Genomic DNA, 18767 nt, shown 5'->3' on the forward strand with positions numbered 1-18767 from the left:
TGATTATTCTAGTTATCCATTCATCCATTCTTTTTTCAAGGTTTTTGGTTTCTTTGAGTTGGTTACGTAGTTCCTCCTTTAGCTCTGAGAAGTTTGATCGACTGAAGCCTTCTTCTCTCAACTCGTCAAAGTCATTCTCCGTCCAGCTTTGTTCCATTGCTGGCAATGAGCTGCATTCCTTTGGAGGGGCAGATGTGCTCTGATTTTTTGAATTTCCAGCTTTTCTGCACTGCTTTTTCCCCATCTTTATGGTTTTATCTGCCTTTGGTCTTTGATGATGGTGACGTACTAATGGGGTTTTGGTGTGCGTGTCCTTTCTGTTTGTTAGTTTTCCTTCTAACAGTCAGGACCCTCAGCTGTAGGTCTGTTGGAGTTTGCTTGAGGTTCACTCCAGACTCTGTTTGCCTGGGTATCAGCAGCGGAGGCTGCAGAAGATAGAATATTGCTGCACAGTGAGTGTTGCTGTCTGATTCTTGCTCTGGAAGCTTCGTCTCAGGGGTGTACCCCACCATGTGAGGTGTGAGGTGTCAGTCTGCACCTAGTGGGGGATGTCTCCCAGTTAGGCTACTCAGGGGTCAGGGACCCACTTGAGCAGGCAGTCTGTCCATTCTCAGATCTCAACCTCCATGCTGGGAGATCCACTGCTCTCTTCAAAGCTATCAGACAGTAGCATTTACTTGTGCTGAAGTTTCTGCTGCTTTTTGTTTAGCTATGCCCTGTCCCCAGAGGAGGAGTCTACAGAGGCAGGCCGGCCTCCTTGAGCTGCGGTGGGTTCCACCCAATTTGAGCTTCCCGGTGGCTTTGTTTACCCATTTAAGCCTCAGCAATGGCGGGCGCCCCTCCCCCAGCCTTGCTGCTGCCTTGCAGTTGGATCTCAGACTGCTGTGCTAGCAATGAGGGAGGCTCCGTGGGCGTGGGACCCTCCGGGCCAGGTGTGGGATATAATCTCCTAGTGTGCCGTTTGCTAAGACCCTTGGTAAAGTGCAGTATTAGGGTGGAAGTTACCCGATTTTCCAGGTGTTGTGTGTCTCAGTTTCCCTTGGCTAGGAAAAGGGATTCCCTTCCTCCTTGCGCTTCCCAGGTGAGGCGATGCCTCACCCTGCTTCAGCTCTTGCTGGTCGGGCTGCACCAGGTGACCAGCACCGATTGTCCAGCACTCCCCAGTGAGTTGAACCCGGTACCTCAGTTGAAAATGCAGAAATCACCCGTCTTCTGTGTCACTCACGCTGGGAGCTGGAGGCTGGAGCTGTTCCTATTTGGCCATCTTGTATGCACCCTCAACAAACATTATGCTTGATGTGGTGCCACATACCAGTCATCCCTGCTACTCAAGAGGCTAAGGTGGAAAGACCATTTGAACCCAGAAGTTCAAGGCCAGCCTGGGTAACATAGTGAGACCCATCTCTTAGAAAAACAAAGCAAAACAAAACAAACATTTCAAAGTGTCCACTATGAACAAGGGACTGTACTACTCGCTAAAACCTCACATATTTCACAGTTGAATGGGGACACAAGAAAACAAAAAAGCAGTTGCAATACTCTGTGGCAGCAGTAATAATAAAGATATGTGCCAGGTACATGGGAATCCTCAAAGAGGGCAGGCAACTCTGCAGTGGGGAGAGGCAGTGAGGGCTTCACAGGGCAGGAGATTAGGAGGTGGGGCTTGAAGGAAGAGCAGAGGTTCCCAGACAGACTGTGAATGGGTGGGGATGGAAGGAGGGAGAACGGCATCTCAAGGAGAGGGAACAGCATATGCAAGAGGACTGACTATGGTGCCTTCCTGGAGGTGCAGGAAAACACAGAGTTGGATCTTGCCAGAGGAGGCTGAAGATGGGGAGAGATGAGCCTTGGTGGAATCCAGGAGCCACCCCTTTCCATGTCCATGTAAAGAGCCTAAGCAATCTGGAGGGCAAGGGGGACCGACTGAGGGCTTTAGACAGGAAGGTGGCATGTGTTTTAGGGAGTTCATTCTGGCAGCAGAGTGGATGATGGGATGGACAGCTGGGAGGACAGACTGGAGACAAGGAGGCATGGAACTGCAGTGAGAGATTGTGAAGTCCTGGTATTAATATAAGGCAATGTAGACACGTAGGCAGAGAAGCAGCTGGGTAAAAGATGTTAAGGAATTGAAAAGAGTAGCCTGGAGGAAAGGCAGAGTGTGGCAGAGCAGAGAGAACTTTGAGATCAAACAGGCGTGGCTCCATCACTTACTAAATGCATGACCTAAGGAAAGGTACTTGATACAAATTGCAGTCTTCACTGATAATAGTGGGCTAATAATACCTCTCTTGCAGTCCCGTTGTGCAAATTAAATGAGATAATGTATATAAAAATCCTGCGCACTGTAGGCACTGAGTCCACAGATGCAATGATTATTAAGGACAGGATTTAATAATAGGCCAGATGTAAAGATGAATGAGGAGGAGGAGCCCAGGAAGGGCAGAGGATAGAGGATGGAGTCCTTTACTTATCAAGGCTGGGGATAGGGAAAGAAAGGCAAACTTACTCGATAAGGCGGGGTTGGCACATGAAGAGTCCCAGGTTCTGTGGAATGTCCTAATGAACATGTTCATGAAGCACTGGGCTATACATGAGGTCAGGGGAGGGGAATAGGCAGCTCAGGGCACTGTGAGCAGTTGAAGCCATGGCACTGGATGAGGGTTCTCAGGCAGCACCTGTGCATGGAGCAGGGAGCAGGGCAAGGACACAACCCCGGGACACCCTGCATCCATGGAGCAGAGAGAGGCAGTGGAAGAAAGTCCAGCCATGGAGAGTGAGCAGGTTGGGCCTACACAGCAGCTGCTACCAGAGCCACACAATGGGCCGTGGTCAGGAGCATCAAATACTGCCAATATGTCAAGTGAAACAGGGACCACAAAGTGTCCATTGGAGTCATTGTTTAGAGGATCATTGGTGACCTTCACAGACCACTTTTGGTGGAGTGGAAGGGAGGAAACCATCTGGCATGGGGTTAAACTGAAAATGGAAGGGGAGGAAATGTCAGTCATCACAAATTTCAAGAAGCTTGGCTGTGAAGTAGGTAGGGTGACAGCCATTGGGGGAAGTGGGACTGAAGGGTGAATTTATTTTGGGGATGGGAGGTGTACATATGAGATACAAGAGTCAGGATGGAGGGGAGATGAGAGATGACAGGGCTGGCGAGATCCTGAGGAGCTGGGAGGAGGTAGGGGCTAGAGCGCAGTTAGAATGGGAAGAAGACACAGATACCATAGGACAGATAAAAGGCCATCACTGCGCAACTCTGCCACAGACTTTCATGAGGAGTGACTTATTCTACTGGGGGTGGGAATGAGAAGAGGGGGTCAGGGTTTGGGGAGGGATTCACAAGGATGACAGGGAATCTATTCCATGGGTGAAAAAGCTGGATACCGTGGATTGGAGAAAGAGGGAATACGGAGCCTGAGAAGGGCAAGTGGAATTGGGCATAATGGTTATCTTCAGTCATAGGAACGATCGTCTGTGGACAAGGACTTAAGCAGATTGATTTTGTATGGCTTTGAGGCAAAAGCAGAGCCAATGGGTGGAAGTCAGAAGGACACAGATTCCAGTGCCATATAAGGCAGCGATTTCAAACACTGGTTGGAAAGAGATTGCTGGTCACTGGAGGTGAGTCCATGGTCACCGGAGCTCCACTTGGCACGGAAGTCGTGGAAGGGATTTCAGCCCACGATGTGAGGGTGGACCGCCGAGGAGGCCCTTCCCTTCCCACCTCCCAGACTGGGAGATTCCCTGGTGTGCTGGGGTCTGGCAGCCAGACTGGCGGGCTCCTGTGACTGGGATTCTGGCCTAAGGGGGAAAACTCCCATTGACTCGCAACATAGTCACAGGAAGCAGTAACTTCTAAGGAAAAGTCCCGGGATAATGTGGCCATTCCTCAGTCACGGCTCTGACGGCAAGTCCTGGCCAGACAGAAAACACTCAGGAACAGCTTGGCTTTCCTCCTGATTTTCCCTGTTTGTCTGAGTTCCGGGGCAAGTACACCAAATGGCGCCAGAAATCTCAGTGCTGGGGAGGGGATGGTGGCTGACCTGCTGACCTCTCAACCTCCCAAAGGTCAGTGGCAGCAGAGAGGTTTTCCTCTAGGGCATGGCAACTCACTCCTTAACCTCCTGCTTATAAAGCCCATGCACTTTTCTTGGCCACCAACCCACTGGTCGGCTTGGGGGCTTCAGCATTTATGTCAGCCCATATTTGTCCTTAGATTGTGCATATCAGGTTGGCATGAGGCCACGGGTGTCCTCCATGAAGGTTCTTTGATTAATGAGGCCCACTCTGAGTGTTCTTTTCAGTTGCTAGTGCTTTCCTGGGAATAAAGTCATGACTTTTAAAGTCCAAGTAAATGTCTCAGATCTTTTGACCACCTTATGCCCTTTATCAGCCTTGATTAACACTGCAGGCAGGACCATTGGCTGCATACACATTAAATCTATGCAAACCCAGCCGTAATTATTTGGGAATTTCCCTTGTAGTTTATAAATTCCTTGACAGCAAAGTCTATTTCTGACTTCCTGCCATGTTCAATAAATGAGTGAATAAATTGATGGATGAATACGTGAATAAATAGGAAAACAAATAACTGAATGTGGTCTTAAATTATTTTTCTGGTGACTTTATGTGTCCATGTTATAATCACAGGGAAAATTGAATTCTTCAGGACAAGTCTTTTCTTTGTTGATAGAGTTTGGATTTGTGTTGCCACCTAACTCTCATATTGAAATGTAATTCCCAATGTTGGAGTTGGGGCCTGCGGGGAAGTGATTGGATTATGGGGGCAGAGTTCTCATGAATGGTTTAGCACCATCCCTCTGGGTACTGTCCTCGTGATAGTGAGTTGTCATGAGATCTGGTTGTTCAAAAGCGCATAGTACCTCCCCTCTCGCTCTCCTGTTTCTGTTTTCACCATGTGATATACCTTCTCCCGCTTTGCCTTCTGCCATTATTGTAAGCTTCCTGAGGCCTCCCTAGAAGCTGAGCAGATGTTGACACCATGCTTCCTGTAAAGCCTGCAGAACCATGAGCCAATTACACCTCTTTTCTTTGTAAATTACCCAGTCTCAGGTATTTCTTTATAATAATGTGAGAAGGAACTAATACATTTGTATTGGCCACATTGTGGGGCACAGGGAAGGCACATGATAAATATAGCCTGAATGAAAATTTGGAGGAAATTTCACGAATTACGTGAAGGAGGGCACATAATTGGATAGGTTTTCCTTAATTTCCCACAGCTTTTCTCATTATCTGGCCTTGGGGAAATAATGTTCTCTTTGAGTCTCAGTTTCCTCATCTAAAAAGTGAGGAAACTGAACCAAATGAGTGGATTGTTTCTTGCTCAGATATTCCAAGAATGCGAGATTCAAGTCCTAGGCTGAATCCAGTGGGAAAATGAGAATGCTGATACAGATTGAACCACAGAAGGCATTCCTAATTTTTAGTATATATATAAAGAAAACTGAGCAGTGACCCTCTATGCTGAGAGGGACTCAGAATGTGAACACCCCTGTGAAACATTGCAGTCAGGGCTTAGAGCTAACAGCTTTTCACAATCTTTTAAAATTAAAATAAAATCCTCAAACTTCCTTTGTAGTCTGGATGCTATGTGCCTAGGGGTTTTTCTTTGCGTCCGTTGTGTTAAAACCAACAGGAGAAGCTTGGAGCTACAGAGTCTCAGCTAAGCTTTTGGCAGGACACTTGGTTCTAACATCCTGTCTTGTACGGACTTCCACACTTGACCTTGCCTGCTGTGGAGATAGCTGCAGGCCTGAATGATGAGATGGAAACAACCCTGAAAATGAAAGGACATTCAAGGCTGGGGAAATAGCAAGCACGAAGCCTCTGCCACTGTAATAAAGACAACACATTTAAGGAGCAGCAGGAAGAGGGGTGGGAGTTGGAGCCATCAAAGGCATCCTTCCAGCTCTGAGGGCAAAGTACAAGGCTGCTATATGCGGAGCCTCTGAATAGGTCCGTATTAGTAGGTGATCTCAGAGCAATTTTGCAGCTTTCTGTTGGGCAAGCTTCTGTTTCTCATTTCTATACTGAGAAATGTGTCTCATGAAAAGATGTTTGGTTACTTGAGGGGGTGACTCCCTCTGAGTGGTGAGTTTGAAAGGCCCAAGTAACACTCAGCTTCAAACAGCTGCAAAACAATATAAGAACACCTCAACCCCAGGAACGCACGGACCATACTGCTCACCTCTATGTACACATGAATCCACACAACACCGCCCACTGGAGGAGGGAGAACCAAACTGAATAGGTGTATGTTGGGGGTGGGGATGAAGACCAAGCATTTACTAATTGCACATAGCAGGGATCTAAAATGGAAATGGATCACACCTAGGGCTGTTTTGTTTTTGTTTTTGTTTTTCCTTCCTAGGTTTAGCACTGGGGAAGAGAAGAAAGTAATATTGGAATGAAGGGGAGGGATGGGTGAGGGATTGCGGACAGCAGTGGTTGACGTGTGAATGGATATATTAACTCAAACATGAATGCAGGAATGTGGGCACACTGAAGCGCTGCCTAAAGGAGGGTGGCTTTGGAAACTGCCTAAATTAATAATAATAGCAAACATGATTTTTTTACTATCACTCAGGTGTATGTTAAACATTTTACATGGATGGCCTCATTTATCCATCATAAATGCTCTACCAGTCTTAAAAATGCATTTTAGAGAGGAGGAAACTGAGGCACAGATGAATTAAGTCGCTTGTTGAGAAGTGTGAGTAAGTAGCTTGTTAATAAAAGGTTGGAACTCAGGCAGTCTAGCTCTAGAATTCATGCTTTTAACAACTGCATTTAGTGGGTAGGGTCTTAATTAGAGTCCCCTTAGATGAGGTACTTGTTCTTTCAGTTTCTTCATCTCTTAAAATAAAGCGAATAATAGTACCCATCTCATACAGTTGTTGTGAGAATTAGACAAGTTAATATTGTGTGAAGTGCTTATATTAGTGTCTGCTTATGGTAAACAATTAAATAAATAAGGGTTATTATTGTTATTATTGGTACTTATTCATTAAGAGAAATCAGATCCCCACTCCCTGCCACCATAAGACCCTTATATTCCTTCATCTCTTCTGCCACAATCTAAAAGCTTCAGGTCTGGGAATGATTTTGTTCCTATTCTTGATACCAAGCGATAAAATCAGGCTGCTAAGAGAAAATGAAAAGGAAATAGCCAGCTAGTGTCGTTGAATCATATCCCCAGGCGGTGAGCTTCTTCCAGCACATTTTGGCCTCAGTCCTGAGCCAGACCTTAGCTAGTGAACTGCAAACTCACTCAATTATGCAGTCTGCTTGGTGCGATGGAAGTGAAAAGGTCCTAGAGAGTTGGGTGCTAGTATGCATTTTGATACAGTCTCCTAGCCTGTGACCCAGGACAGATTCCTTGCACACATAGGAGTTTGTCACCATGCAAAACCTGGCTCTTGTTCTGCTGAGAACATGGAGGAGTTTGACTGTCAACAATGAGCCATATCAGGCTGAAACTGGGAAACTATTCAGCTTCTTCAGGGTCAAGACAAGCCAGAATGAGTTCCAAAGTTCCTTCCTCTGTGCTTCCTCCGATGTGGTCAGATTCACAGCCTTCAGTCTATTCTAATTGGTAGCTAGCTTGGTGTGGACTTTTGACCACCCACCAATCAACCAACTCCCACCTTCACCATTTACTCCATGAGTAAAGCCACGCTTCCTAGGAACTACCATTGGTAGAGATGTTACTGAGTCATAGGACCTGAGGTAGGAATGATCTATAAAGGCCATCCATGCTGGTTCTTGAACCTTTCTACAACAGTCCAGACACATCTTTGCCCAATCTCTGCTCTGACAATGAAAGCCTAAAGACCAAAAAAAAAAAGTTTAAAGAAAAGCAATAGACCATTTGAGAAGCAGTGTCACAAAGCAGAGCATGATTAATTAGCAAATGAATTATACAGCCAGTAAGATTACAGTCAGGGCAAGAGTTTAAGGCCAGGCTGGTCAGAGTAGATTTCCCTAGGGAAGGCAGAATTTGAATTGGGGCATTGTTATGGGTTCTGCTTCTAATCTCTTCCCACATCTTGTCAATTTTAATACAATACTGTTGTTACTCAAGAACCTACCATGGCTCCCTGTTGCTCACTACATCAAGTCCCAATAGTGGATTGGTAATTTTCAAACATTTTTAGCAGAATAATTATTTAATAAAATATTGAGCAGAAACCAGATATAGAAGGCAATGAAAAACAATAAAGTGTTTCTTCAAGTGGTTTAAATTTTTTATGGTTGGTGGAAAGTATTTCATTTCTAGCACTCCTGATATGCTTCTTTGGAGTCCTGGGACCCAGGGAAGCTTGGTTGAAAAACCACTGGATTAGATGACTGTAGCTCTTCCCACTTTTGAGCTCTAATAATCATGACCTTTTGCCTGGATTTCAAGGCCTATCATAGTGTGATGGTTAATTTTAGGTGTCAACTTGGCTGGTTTAGGGGACACTTGCTGGTAAAGCATTATTTCTGGGTATGTCTGTGAGGGTGCTTCTGGAAGACACTGGCATTTGTATTAGTGAATTGAATAAGGAAGATTCACCCTCACCCAATATGGGCAGGCACCATCCAATTGATTGGTGACTCAGATAGAACAAAAAGGCAGAGGAAGGGTGAATTCGTTCTCTCTTCTGAATTTGGAACACCCATCTTCTCTGGCCCTTGGGCATCAGAACTCCAGACTCTTTAGCCTTCTGACTCCAGGATGTGCACCAATGACCCCACTTTGGATTTATACTGAGCTATGCCACCGGCTTCCCTGGTTCTCACTTGCAGATACCGTATCATGGGATTTCTTTGCCTCCATAATCATGTTAGCCAATTCTCATAATAAATCCACTCTCATCTATCTAAATACCTGATATCCGATTAGTTCTGTTACTCTGGAGAAACCTAAATAATAGATGTAGCCAGCACCATTCTTATTTAACCTTATTTCAAACCACTAAACATTCATCTCTAGTTGGGCCATTCTTCTAGATACTCATTGCCTTCCCTGCATATTCATTGCTTTTCTTGTGTTCTTGCTTTTCTCATGATATACCTTCTCTATGGAACATCATTTTTTCTCCTGCTGCTTACTTGAATTAGGCCCTAAATTTATACAACTTTCATTTCTTCCCAATCATCCCTGATTGCCCCATCTCTGAATTTCCATTGAACTGAGGGTCAACACCAAATAGTTGGGTACTTAACTCTTCCCTAATTATTTTCTATTCAAAAATGTCTTCTTGGAAGGATGGTAAGGTTGTTGAGGACACAGCTGATGTCATTTTTTTTTTCTTTTTTTTTGTGATGGAGTTGCACTCTGTCGCCCAGGCTGGAGTGTAGTGGTGCCATCTCGGCTCACTGCAACCTCCACCTCCTGGGTTCAAGCAATTCTTGTGCCTCAGTCTCCTGAGTAGCTGAGACTACAGGTGTATGCCACCATACCTGGCTAATTATTTTTTGTATTTTTGGTAAAGATGGGGTTTTGCCATGTTGGCCAGGCTGGTCTTGAACTCTTGACCTCAAGTGATGCACCTGCCTCAGCCTCCCAAATTGCTGGGATCATAGGCATGAGCCATCGTGCCTGGCCTAGCTGATGTCTTTTATTTTTTTTGAATCTCATTACAGTGCCTAGTAGAATGCTGGATATGTAGTCATTATTCAGAAGCACTGGAAATGTATGATCAGATACATGCTTTGTTAGTGCTGCTTCAAGCTTCTATGATGAGTTTTCTCACCTCAGTTATGAAAATAAAGTTAGTTCCCAGAGTTCTGGTTGTAGTACCTACTGTTTCTATCTCTTTGCTGGCAAAATGCATTCCCTCATGGGATAAGTATACCCTTTCCAGTTTGAAGAGTCAAATTCCCAAATAGGCATATTTTTTGGAAAGGTGATATGATTTGTGTACTTTCACAGGAAGCCTTTTAGAAGAAATTCCCCAAACAAGGCAGTCACCACTGTCTTTACCTAACTAATGAATTTGCCATCTCCCTCTTCCAAGCTCACTGTCCAGAAACTTCTCAAGCAGGAAGTTTCACTGTCATGAAGTCAAGGCACTTTGTGGGGAATCGGGCCCAGCATGTGCCTGCTTGTGGGGAAAGGCAGGCCTGATTCTTGCTCATGACGTGTCTTCGGGGCGGGGCTATCTGGATGTGTGAGTGCTTTCCCCACTTGTAGAACTGCAATTATTCTCCACATGAAAGCAGCTGAAATTCCTCAGGGCAAAGGCGATTCCAGCAGAAACAATGGGCACAGCCTTGCTTGGGAAGTTTCCAGACTAACAGGAAGCTGCCACAGCTGTAGGTAGGTGTATTGCAAGGTAGACCTCCATGGCAGGGTGAGCCCAGAGAACATGCTGGGTCTTTCCTAATGTAGGTCCCTGCTGATAAAACTGTGGAAAGTCTCCGTGTACTGGTCCTTACACCCTCACCTTGGGTTTCAGTCTGGCTCTGAAAGTGGGAGGAGCTGGGGCCACACAAGATGCCTTTTCTGGGGATGTGGTCCATTAGTTTCTCTTTTTATTTTATTTTCTTTAAGAGACGGGGTATCATTCTGTTGCCTACGCTGGAGTGCAGTGGTATCATCATAGCTCACTGCAGCTTTGAACCCCTGGGCTTAAGTGATCCTCTTGCTTCAGCTTTCTAAGTAGCTGGCAATAAAAGGGAGTGCCACCACACCCAGCTGATTTCTTTTTTCTTTATGTTTTTTGGAGAGACGGAGGTATCACTATGTTGCCTGGGCTGGTCTTGAACTCCTGGCCTCAAATAATCCTCCCACCTTGGCCCCCAAAAGTGCTGAGATTATAGGTGTGAGCCACTGCTCAGCCAAAGAGTTTCTCAAATTTCAGTCTTTGCACAGCCCTATGAGAATCATTAGGACAGCTTCAAAAATACAGATGTCCGGGTCTCAACCCAGGCCTTCTGTGGCATAGGAGCCTGAAGTCGGTATTCTTGACAAGTTTCCTTGATGACTCAGAAGCAAAGCCAGATTTAGGAACCATAGGTCAGTATTAGCATGCCTACTTTTATTAGACCCACTGCTTTGCCCCAGAGTGGATTGGGAGTGGGTGTGGGGGTGGAGTGTACCCAAGAGAGCATATTCCTGCATGTTTTTGTAACTCAGAAGAAGCAGCTGCAGCTTCATGTGGACTAAAATAGAGGCCTACTTTAGCTCTTGAAATATCCTGAACACCTGGAGAAAAATAACCCAGAGGCTCCTTTAGCCTTGGAGTTGCTATTTAGCTGTGGGAGTCGCAGGACCAGCCGGCATGAGTGTTCACAGAGTCACAGATACTTAGGTCACAAGGCTCCTCACAGCTCCAAGGAGGGTAAAGGATAGCACAGTGCTGCCACCCCTTATTCCCTGCTCAGGGCAGACATTGCTAATCAACCATGACACTCATCCCTGTTGAACCCAGAGAGGTTCAGAGTCCTAAGCAATCAGAGCTGGCACAAGGAATGAAACCTTTTACCCTCCTTGCCATTCTTACCAACAATATCCTAGTCTAGTCCTAAAATTTGTTGGGCACTTTGACTTGCAATTATCCATAGGACACAGTTCAGAAAACCATGGTGAGTCATATTCTTTTCTCTTCTCTTTGGGGAAACTCGATCATTCCCTTGATATTAATACTATCTACGGGTTGGCAACTCCCAACTTTATGTTTCTGCCCCAGAACTCTTCTTGAGCTCCAGACTTACATGGACACTTAGAGGCTAAGAAAGTGTAGAGTCTCAGGTTATCTAAACTTCAATAGATACATACGAAATATTTTTGACTATTTAGCTCTTTGAGAGGAGGACTGCTTATTTCTGTGTGTATTGCTCACTATGCCTGGCTTAGTGTCTGGTATACAGCAGGTACTAGGTAGATATGCTTATTGATTTTATACACCATTCCCCTGCTTATCTGCATAACTGAGTTATTCTTTTCTCATGCCCTCCTATAGTGAGGGCTGCCCCATTCCTTAACCCCCCCAGTCTAGATGGGGCGTGGCAGTCTCTGACACTGGTGGCCCCCAATGCACCATGCCTCCTAGTATTTATTTCCTTGTATAACCTCCTCCCTTGGAATCTAGTATGGACCTATGATTTTCTTCAACCAGTATAATGTGGTGGAAGTTAGACTGTGCCAGTTCCAGGTCTCATCCTTAAGAAGGCCTGGCAGCTTCCACTCTTGTGTTCTTAGGAACCCTAGACTGTCACATAAAAAGTTCAGCTATCCTGTGAAGAGAAGAGGCCATGTGAAAGAGAGACCCTAAGACTCAATGGAGAGACAGAGGAGCCCAACCTTTCCAGTGTCCAAGCTGAGCCCGCTCCCAGCTAGTTAGCCAGCTGAAAGCAGCAGTATGTGTGACTATTGGCAAGAACAGGAGAAGAACCACTCCAGCTGAGTCAGTTCAGCTTCCAAGAATCAAGAGCAAATAAAATGTTAAGCCACTAAGATTTGGGATGGTTTGTTATACAGCAAAAGAAACAGTAGATGTGTTCCTTGACACCACAGATCAAGAGGCAAGTGAACAGTCTTGGAATTTCATCTCCTTGTTTTTAGCTTTAACTCTGGTGCTCTGCTCTGCACAAAGGCCTGACAAGTAACAATTCCTTTGATCCCTGTAAATCTGATCAGGGTGCAGTAGAGACATCTAGTCATTTTGACAGCACATATATTTGAACAGAAACCTTTAGGGTAGCCCTCCAAATGTAAGGGTAGAAACAAGTGGGATGAGTAGCAGAGGAGAGATGGAATGGGAGGAGTCTCATTTAGGTTGACGTGACACAGAGAATGAATGCTGGAGCAAGCGGGGTTGGCTCCGGAAGGACAGGGATTCACATCAAGTGTGGAAGGTAACATTAAGGGGTGGGCCTGTGTTAACTGGCTCCAGATATCAGAGAGGCCCATGGCTGTCTGAATTTCTCTGAAAACTAGAACTTTCTACAAAGAGCACTAATAGTGAAATTGTGACTTCCAATATGGTATGTATCTCAGGGATTATGTGTGTGTGTGTGATTATGGTGAGAGGAGAGAAAGAGGGAGAGAGAATGAATAAATGCACGGAGATAAAAAAATGGAGAGACTGAAAAAAAAAAGAATTTTTCCTAGAGCTAAAAAGTAGATGACTTTTTAAAAAGTAAGCTTTTTTATTATTTCCCTTCTTTAACACTCTAATCTAATCAGCTTAAGAATCCCTGTATTTAGGGTTTGGGAACTAGGGAAGGAGCAGGTGGTTTCCTTTCCTGGTCTGCCTAAAGGTCAAAGCTGCTGATGACATCAAGCTTCTGTCCAGCCCAGGACATTTATCAGACAGAACTAGGGCTCCAGGTGCAAACTTAAAATACAGTCAATTCCCATCCATTCTACTGTAAGTAACAGAAATGAAAAATGTGAATGGAAGCTGTCAGGGAAAACTTGTGGCAGCAGGAGGTGGTGCTTGGGTACAATGCACCCATCCACTGCATGGCAGGAAGAGTGGGGCAGTCAGTCCTTGCCATCAGTCTTTGTCTCTGCTTTGAGAAGGACACTCCCAGCTGTCTGTTGCTGTGGTTCACAGACTTAAATTGAGATTCCTTCTGTCCTGGAAGGTTCTTCTCAGTGGCCAAGCTCCATGACAGGAACTGAGCCATAGTAAGTTTATTTCAGGCCAAAAAAATCTTAACATACACCCCATTAGTGGGTAGGGGTAGGAAGGTGGAGCTTTTTATTAGCAGGATGTTTGGACAGAGATGAAGATGTTGAAAGCAGGAGTCAACATTTCCCAAGGTTCTTTCTTAAAATACGTTGTGTTTGACTTTGGAACTCCTGACTCATCCCCAGGCCGGGCATTCTGTCCTGGAGCTACTGTATTCCCAAGAGTGCTTGGGCAGACCAGCTCATTCCTCACCTACAGTATCCACAGAAACATCTGCTATAGCTTATTAGAAAGTCAAAACAACCACCATCAATCCATCATCTTTTCTGTTTAAGGACACATTTCTGTTGGCTGACGCATGCCCCTCCCCAAGGATCCCCCCTCCCCACCCCAGACTGCCTGTGTGTGTCTGTAAAACTGTGAGCTGATTTTGATGATAATTTGCACAGCTTCTTACATCCTAGTTTATTTAACCTTCTCACACGAATAGCAATACTTTTCTTTGGGGAATCACAGAATGATTACTGACTCATTAGATAAGCAGTGAACCCTGGAAACAGGAAGCAAAAAGTGGGCTTTCAAAGCCAATTTCATTCCCTTCTCTTTTCATCCACAGGTGACACAGCATTGTAGAAAGAGTCTGTACTTGGAGTCAGTAGTCCTGGGTTCAGCTTGTAGTCCCGACAGGTACTGTGAGACCTGAGATAGCTAACTTGGCCTCTCTGAGTCTCAGTTTTCTCTTGCATAAAATGGGAATAATAATACCTATCCGGCTGGCTACAGAGGATTTTTTAAGAGGTTAGAATAGAATACTGGGGTGGGAAGGCACTTTAAAGAACATCTGATGCTTGAATTCCTTCCTACAATATCACCACAAATAAGCCATGCAACCTATCCTTGAACTCTTCTGTGACAGGGAACTCATTCCCACAGACGGTCCAGTGCAATGTGAGACAGCTCTGATTTATTTTGAGCTGAAAACTGCTTCCTTTAGCATTCCACCAATTGGTTCTTCTCCAAGTAAATATATACAAACAAGTCCAATTCTCTTCTGAAAGAAGAGCTTTTAGAATCTGGAGGTGCTAGCACGTCCCTGATATAGACAGAGCAGTCTCTGAGTCTTCTCTCTACCAGGCTCAGCTTTTGGTTCTCTTCACTATCATGGTTATTGCACGCTCCAGAGGCATTTTAGGTAATTTTTAAGCCTCAGTGTAGCTTCTCTAGCACTGGATGTGGTATTCAGGATTTCTGAAAGGGAGAGAATGAAGTGCGACATTCGTCTGCCTTGTCCTAGATGCTATGCTTCTATTAATGCAGCTGACCCTTGAATTTGCTTTATTTAGTGGCCACATCCCAATAGCAGCCCTTCCTCCATAATCTTAGCTGCAAACATCTAACTTTCTGATCACCACTTCCTTTCTTTCCAGCTTATTCCAGCTATCATCCAATTCAACAGTTTCTAAACCTCACCAGGACTTACTATCCATTGCTCACCCTTTCACTGTCCCTTGTCCCTCCCCTCTACCACATCTTCCCATTCTCTCCCCTTTTACCCAGCCTGGAGCTCATGACACAATTATAACCATTCCCTCTCAACTCCTTGCTCTTTCCCATTTTCTCTTGCCTGGCAAAATCCCCAACCCTGATTACACCCTGCTCTCTTTGTCTTCCTGCCCTTGGACCAAGACAGTTGAACTTGGCTTCAGAAAACACAGAAACAGGTTAACTAGCTTAAGTCAAATTCATAAACAGTAACCCCAAGGGGGCCCAGAGAGCTGCCTGGTGATCATGATCCAGCTTCCCAGTCCGGACATTCTCCCAGTCTCATAGATAACTAGGTCCCACTTCCTCTATCCTTAAACCTCCCCATCCTCACTCTATGCCAATGACCTTGTCTTCAAGCAGATGGGACTCCTCCCTCACTCCCACCACGCATCTACCCACCTGCCCCATCAGTGACCAGTACTCTGCCTTCCCTTTCTCCCTGTGGATGATTTTCTGTGCTCCCAGACTAAGCTCTTCAGGTGTGCACTGGATCCTTTTTCCTGCTTGCTTACTTAAGGACTTTTGCCCCCCATCCTACAGTCCACCATTCATTTCCTCTTGCGACGGGATCATTTCCACCTTATATAACCACAATATTATTTTGCTCTCATCTTAAAAAACAAAACACAACACCAAAAAAACTCTTTTCTTATCTCCAGATAAGGAAACTAGATAAAGAGACTCAGAAAAGTTTAGTAACCTGCCCAAGGTCACATATCTGAAAAGTGGAAGGGTCAGAGGTCAAATTACAGTTTGCCCACCCCTAAAGCCCACCCAGATGAGACTTTGTGCAGTTTATGGGCTCCAGCCCGCTGCTCTGGTTGGAGAGGCTGAGCTTGGGCAAGGGAGCACTTCGCCAAGGATGGGCAGGTCATCTCTGCCAAACCTGTGCAATCTTGGGGCAGCAAGAAGGCTGGAGCTTTGCAAGTGAGAAGGGAACCTGCTTTGTCTTCAGAGGCCCACTGAGCTGCTGAAACTCTGGCCTGATCAGCTTTTCTCTCAGAGTAAACATGGGTGCGTGAGGGCTGTCATCAGGCCTCCATTCCAGTGGCACGTCAGCCACAGCAGTGTGAGCGGGTGGCCACGATGGCAGACAGATGGGGCAGGCAAGCGGGGTGGAAGCTGCCAGCATTGTGGAGCTTCCCCAGTGAAGACATGACACCTCATAAATCTTGCAGGCCCAGAGCCCATGTGGTCTGCCACAGTGCCTCATTAACACTTCCTTGTTCTCACATAGAGGTGGAAAATAACCAAATGTGACAAGCTGTCTTCCAAAACCATTTCATCAGAAGGGCACACATCTTTCCTCCATCACTTGCAACAACCCTACTTGTGCTGAGAACCCTAAACAGCTCAGGCTAAGGGGTTTTTTCTCCTGGGAAAACGATACTTAACTACCTCCAGATCACAACCTTCAGCCATCAACTCTCTCATTCCCTCCCCTCTCTGCTCCCAGAGATTCTCTCAGAGAATGAGCCCATTTGGCTTCCAGTCTTATCACTCCAAGGGGTCAAGTTAGAATTTTCAGAATACCTGGGAAAGCATGCATCTACTGCCTTTGCTTTGTGTATCGGCCAAAACCAGTGTTGGCTTTAGTCATGGCATCTCTTAAAAGTCCTCTTTCAAAAGGGACAGACTGGTCCACTTACTTGTCTGTCACAGCCTGCATGAACTCGTCCAGCAAGTCATCGTACGCCTTCCCGCGCACACGCTGGTGTTTCAGGCCGATGTACAGAGGGTCTCTGAGCAGCTCCTGGAACAGACAGCACCCATTGACTAAGCCTACTCCCAGTGTTCCTGTTTTTTTTTTTTTTTTTTTTTTTCCCCAACAAGTATCCAGGATTATTGGGAAGAACCAGAAGGTGGGAGGAGAGGGAGGAGTAGGAAGCTGACTGGATCTTCACCCCCGAAGGTGTCATTTCTGAAAGGGTCTGGAGGCTAAGCCAGTGATTGAGGTTGGACCCTCAGATGATCCTCATTTGGAAACCATGGATGCTTTGAACCAGGCAAGCCTCTCTCAGACACAGTCTTTCAACCTCCGTCTACAGGCTTTAGGGTTATTTCAGGATTTCTCAACAGTGGCATTACTGACATTTTGGCTGGGATAATTCTTTAACGTGAGGCCTGATGTGCACACTGTAGGATATTTATCAGCATCTCTGGCCTCTGGCCACTAGATGCCAGTGACACTCGCAGTTGTGGCCATCAAAAATGACGTCAAGGCCTGATGTGGTGGCTCACGCCTGTAATCTCAGCACTTTGGGAGGCCAAGGTGGAAGGATTGCTTGAGCCCAGGAGTTTGAGGCTGTCCTGGCCAACACAGTGAGACCCCATCTCTACAAAAAATTTTAAAAAGTTAGCTGGGCATGGTGGTGTGTGCCTTTGGTCCCAGCTTCTCAGGAGGCTGAGGTGGGAGGGTCACTTGACCTTGGGAGGTCAAGGCTGCAGTGAGCCATGATTGTGCCACTGCACTCTAGCCGGGGCAACAGATTGAGACCCTTTCTCAAACAAACAAACAAACAAACAAACACAAAAACAAAAAAGAAAAAATGAATGTTTTGAGACATTGCCAAAGGTCTTCTTAGGGACAAAACTGTCACTGGTTGAAAACCACTGTAGCTGACTTCAGGCAGCATCTGCATTGAAATATTGGGTCGCATCCAGAGTCCCTGGTCTGGACTCGTTAGAAAACCAACCCACCCTCCTTTCCTTTCCATTCCTCTCTTTTCCTCTCCCTTCTTCTCTTCTTTACTTCTCTCCCTCCCTCCTTGAAATCTTACTGAATACTTACCATGTGCCTCACATTGTACTGGGCCCTGGGGATACAAGCATAGAATGAAACAACCAGGAATTTCAATTCAATAGAGATGGTCACCTTAACACCTAGCCTGTGTTCAGGGCCCCTCCACCTGACCTTCTGCAGCTCTTTCCATCACAGCAGTCATATGCTATTGGGTTATCTGTGTCTGCATTGGTGTGAATGACCACTCCTGCTGGCCGACTTGCCACATCTTCCATTCCTCCCACCCCTACACAGAGTCAGTGGACTCATTCATGCATGACATATTTATTTCTCATCTACTATTGCTGACACTGGACCCAGTGGGGGATTTGTAGAGGAGCAAGAAATGGTTGTTGCCTTGTAGGTGCTGACAGGTGGCTGCTGAGTAAACAAACACATTCTATTGCAGGGCAGAGTGGCACTGTTTTGGGACAAAGTATGGCACATGGAGGGACAGTGATGAGTGAAGAAATTCCCCTTGGGGGTCAGATTGGGATTGTGTCATGGAGAAAATGGTCAGGTAGGAAGAGATAGGCAGATTTCAGCAGGTGGGCCTCAAGGCTGAGAAGTCAGCACAAAGAAAAGTTGAGGGCTGGAGGCAAGAGGAGGAAATACTTGGTGTGTTTGGGAAATGGGAGGTAATTCCATGTGTTAGAGTTTCCTGGAATTATCTACTTTTTTGTCTAACTCACCAAAAATATAAATTCCTAGAGGACAAGGTTTTGTGTTATCTTCATCTCCATCTGAACTGCTGCTGCACACAAAGATACAAAGATAAGGAC

At 45.7% G+C, this 18767-nt stretch overlaps 1 protein-coding gene across 3 annotated transcripts in view; it reads right to left on the reverse strand.

Annotated features, from left to right (window-relative positions):
• Nucleotides 1-18767, reverse strand: part of ME3 (malic enzyme 3) — a 217712-nt gene that overhangs the window by 34667 nt on the left and 164278 nt on the right. For all 3 annotated transcript variants that reach the window (XM_025358506.1, XM_025358507.1, XM_025358508.1), the window contains exon 7: nucleotides 16853-16956. In XM_025358506.1, the coding sequence (XP_025214291.1) occupies nucleotides 16853-16956 (104 nt within the window). The remainder of the gene's footprint in view (nucleotides 1-16852; nucleotides 16957-18767) is intronic.

The sequence above is a fragment of the Theropithecus gelada genome, chromosome 14 (assembly GCF_003255815.1).
Source record: "Theropithecus gelada isolate Dixy chromosome 14, Tgel_1.0, whole genome shotgun sequence".
NCBI lineage: Eukaryota > Metazoa > Chordata > Mammalia > Primates > Cercopithecidae > Theropithecus > Theropithecus gelada.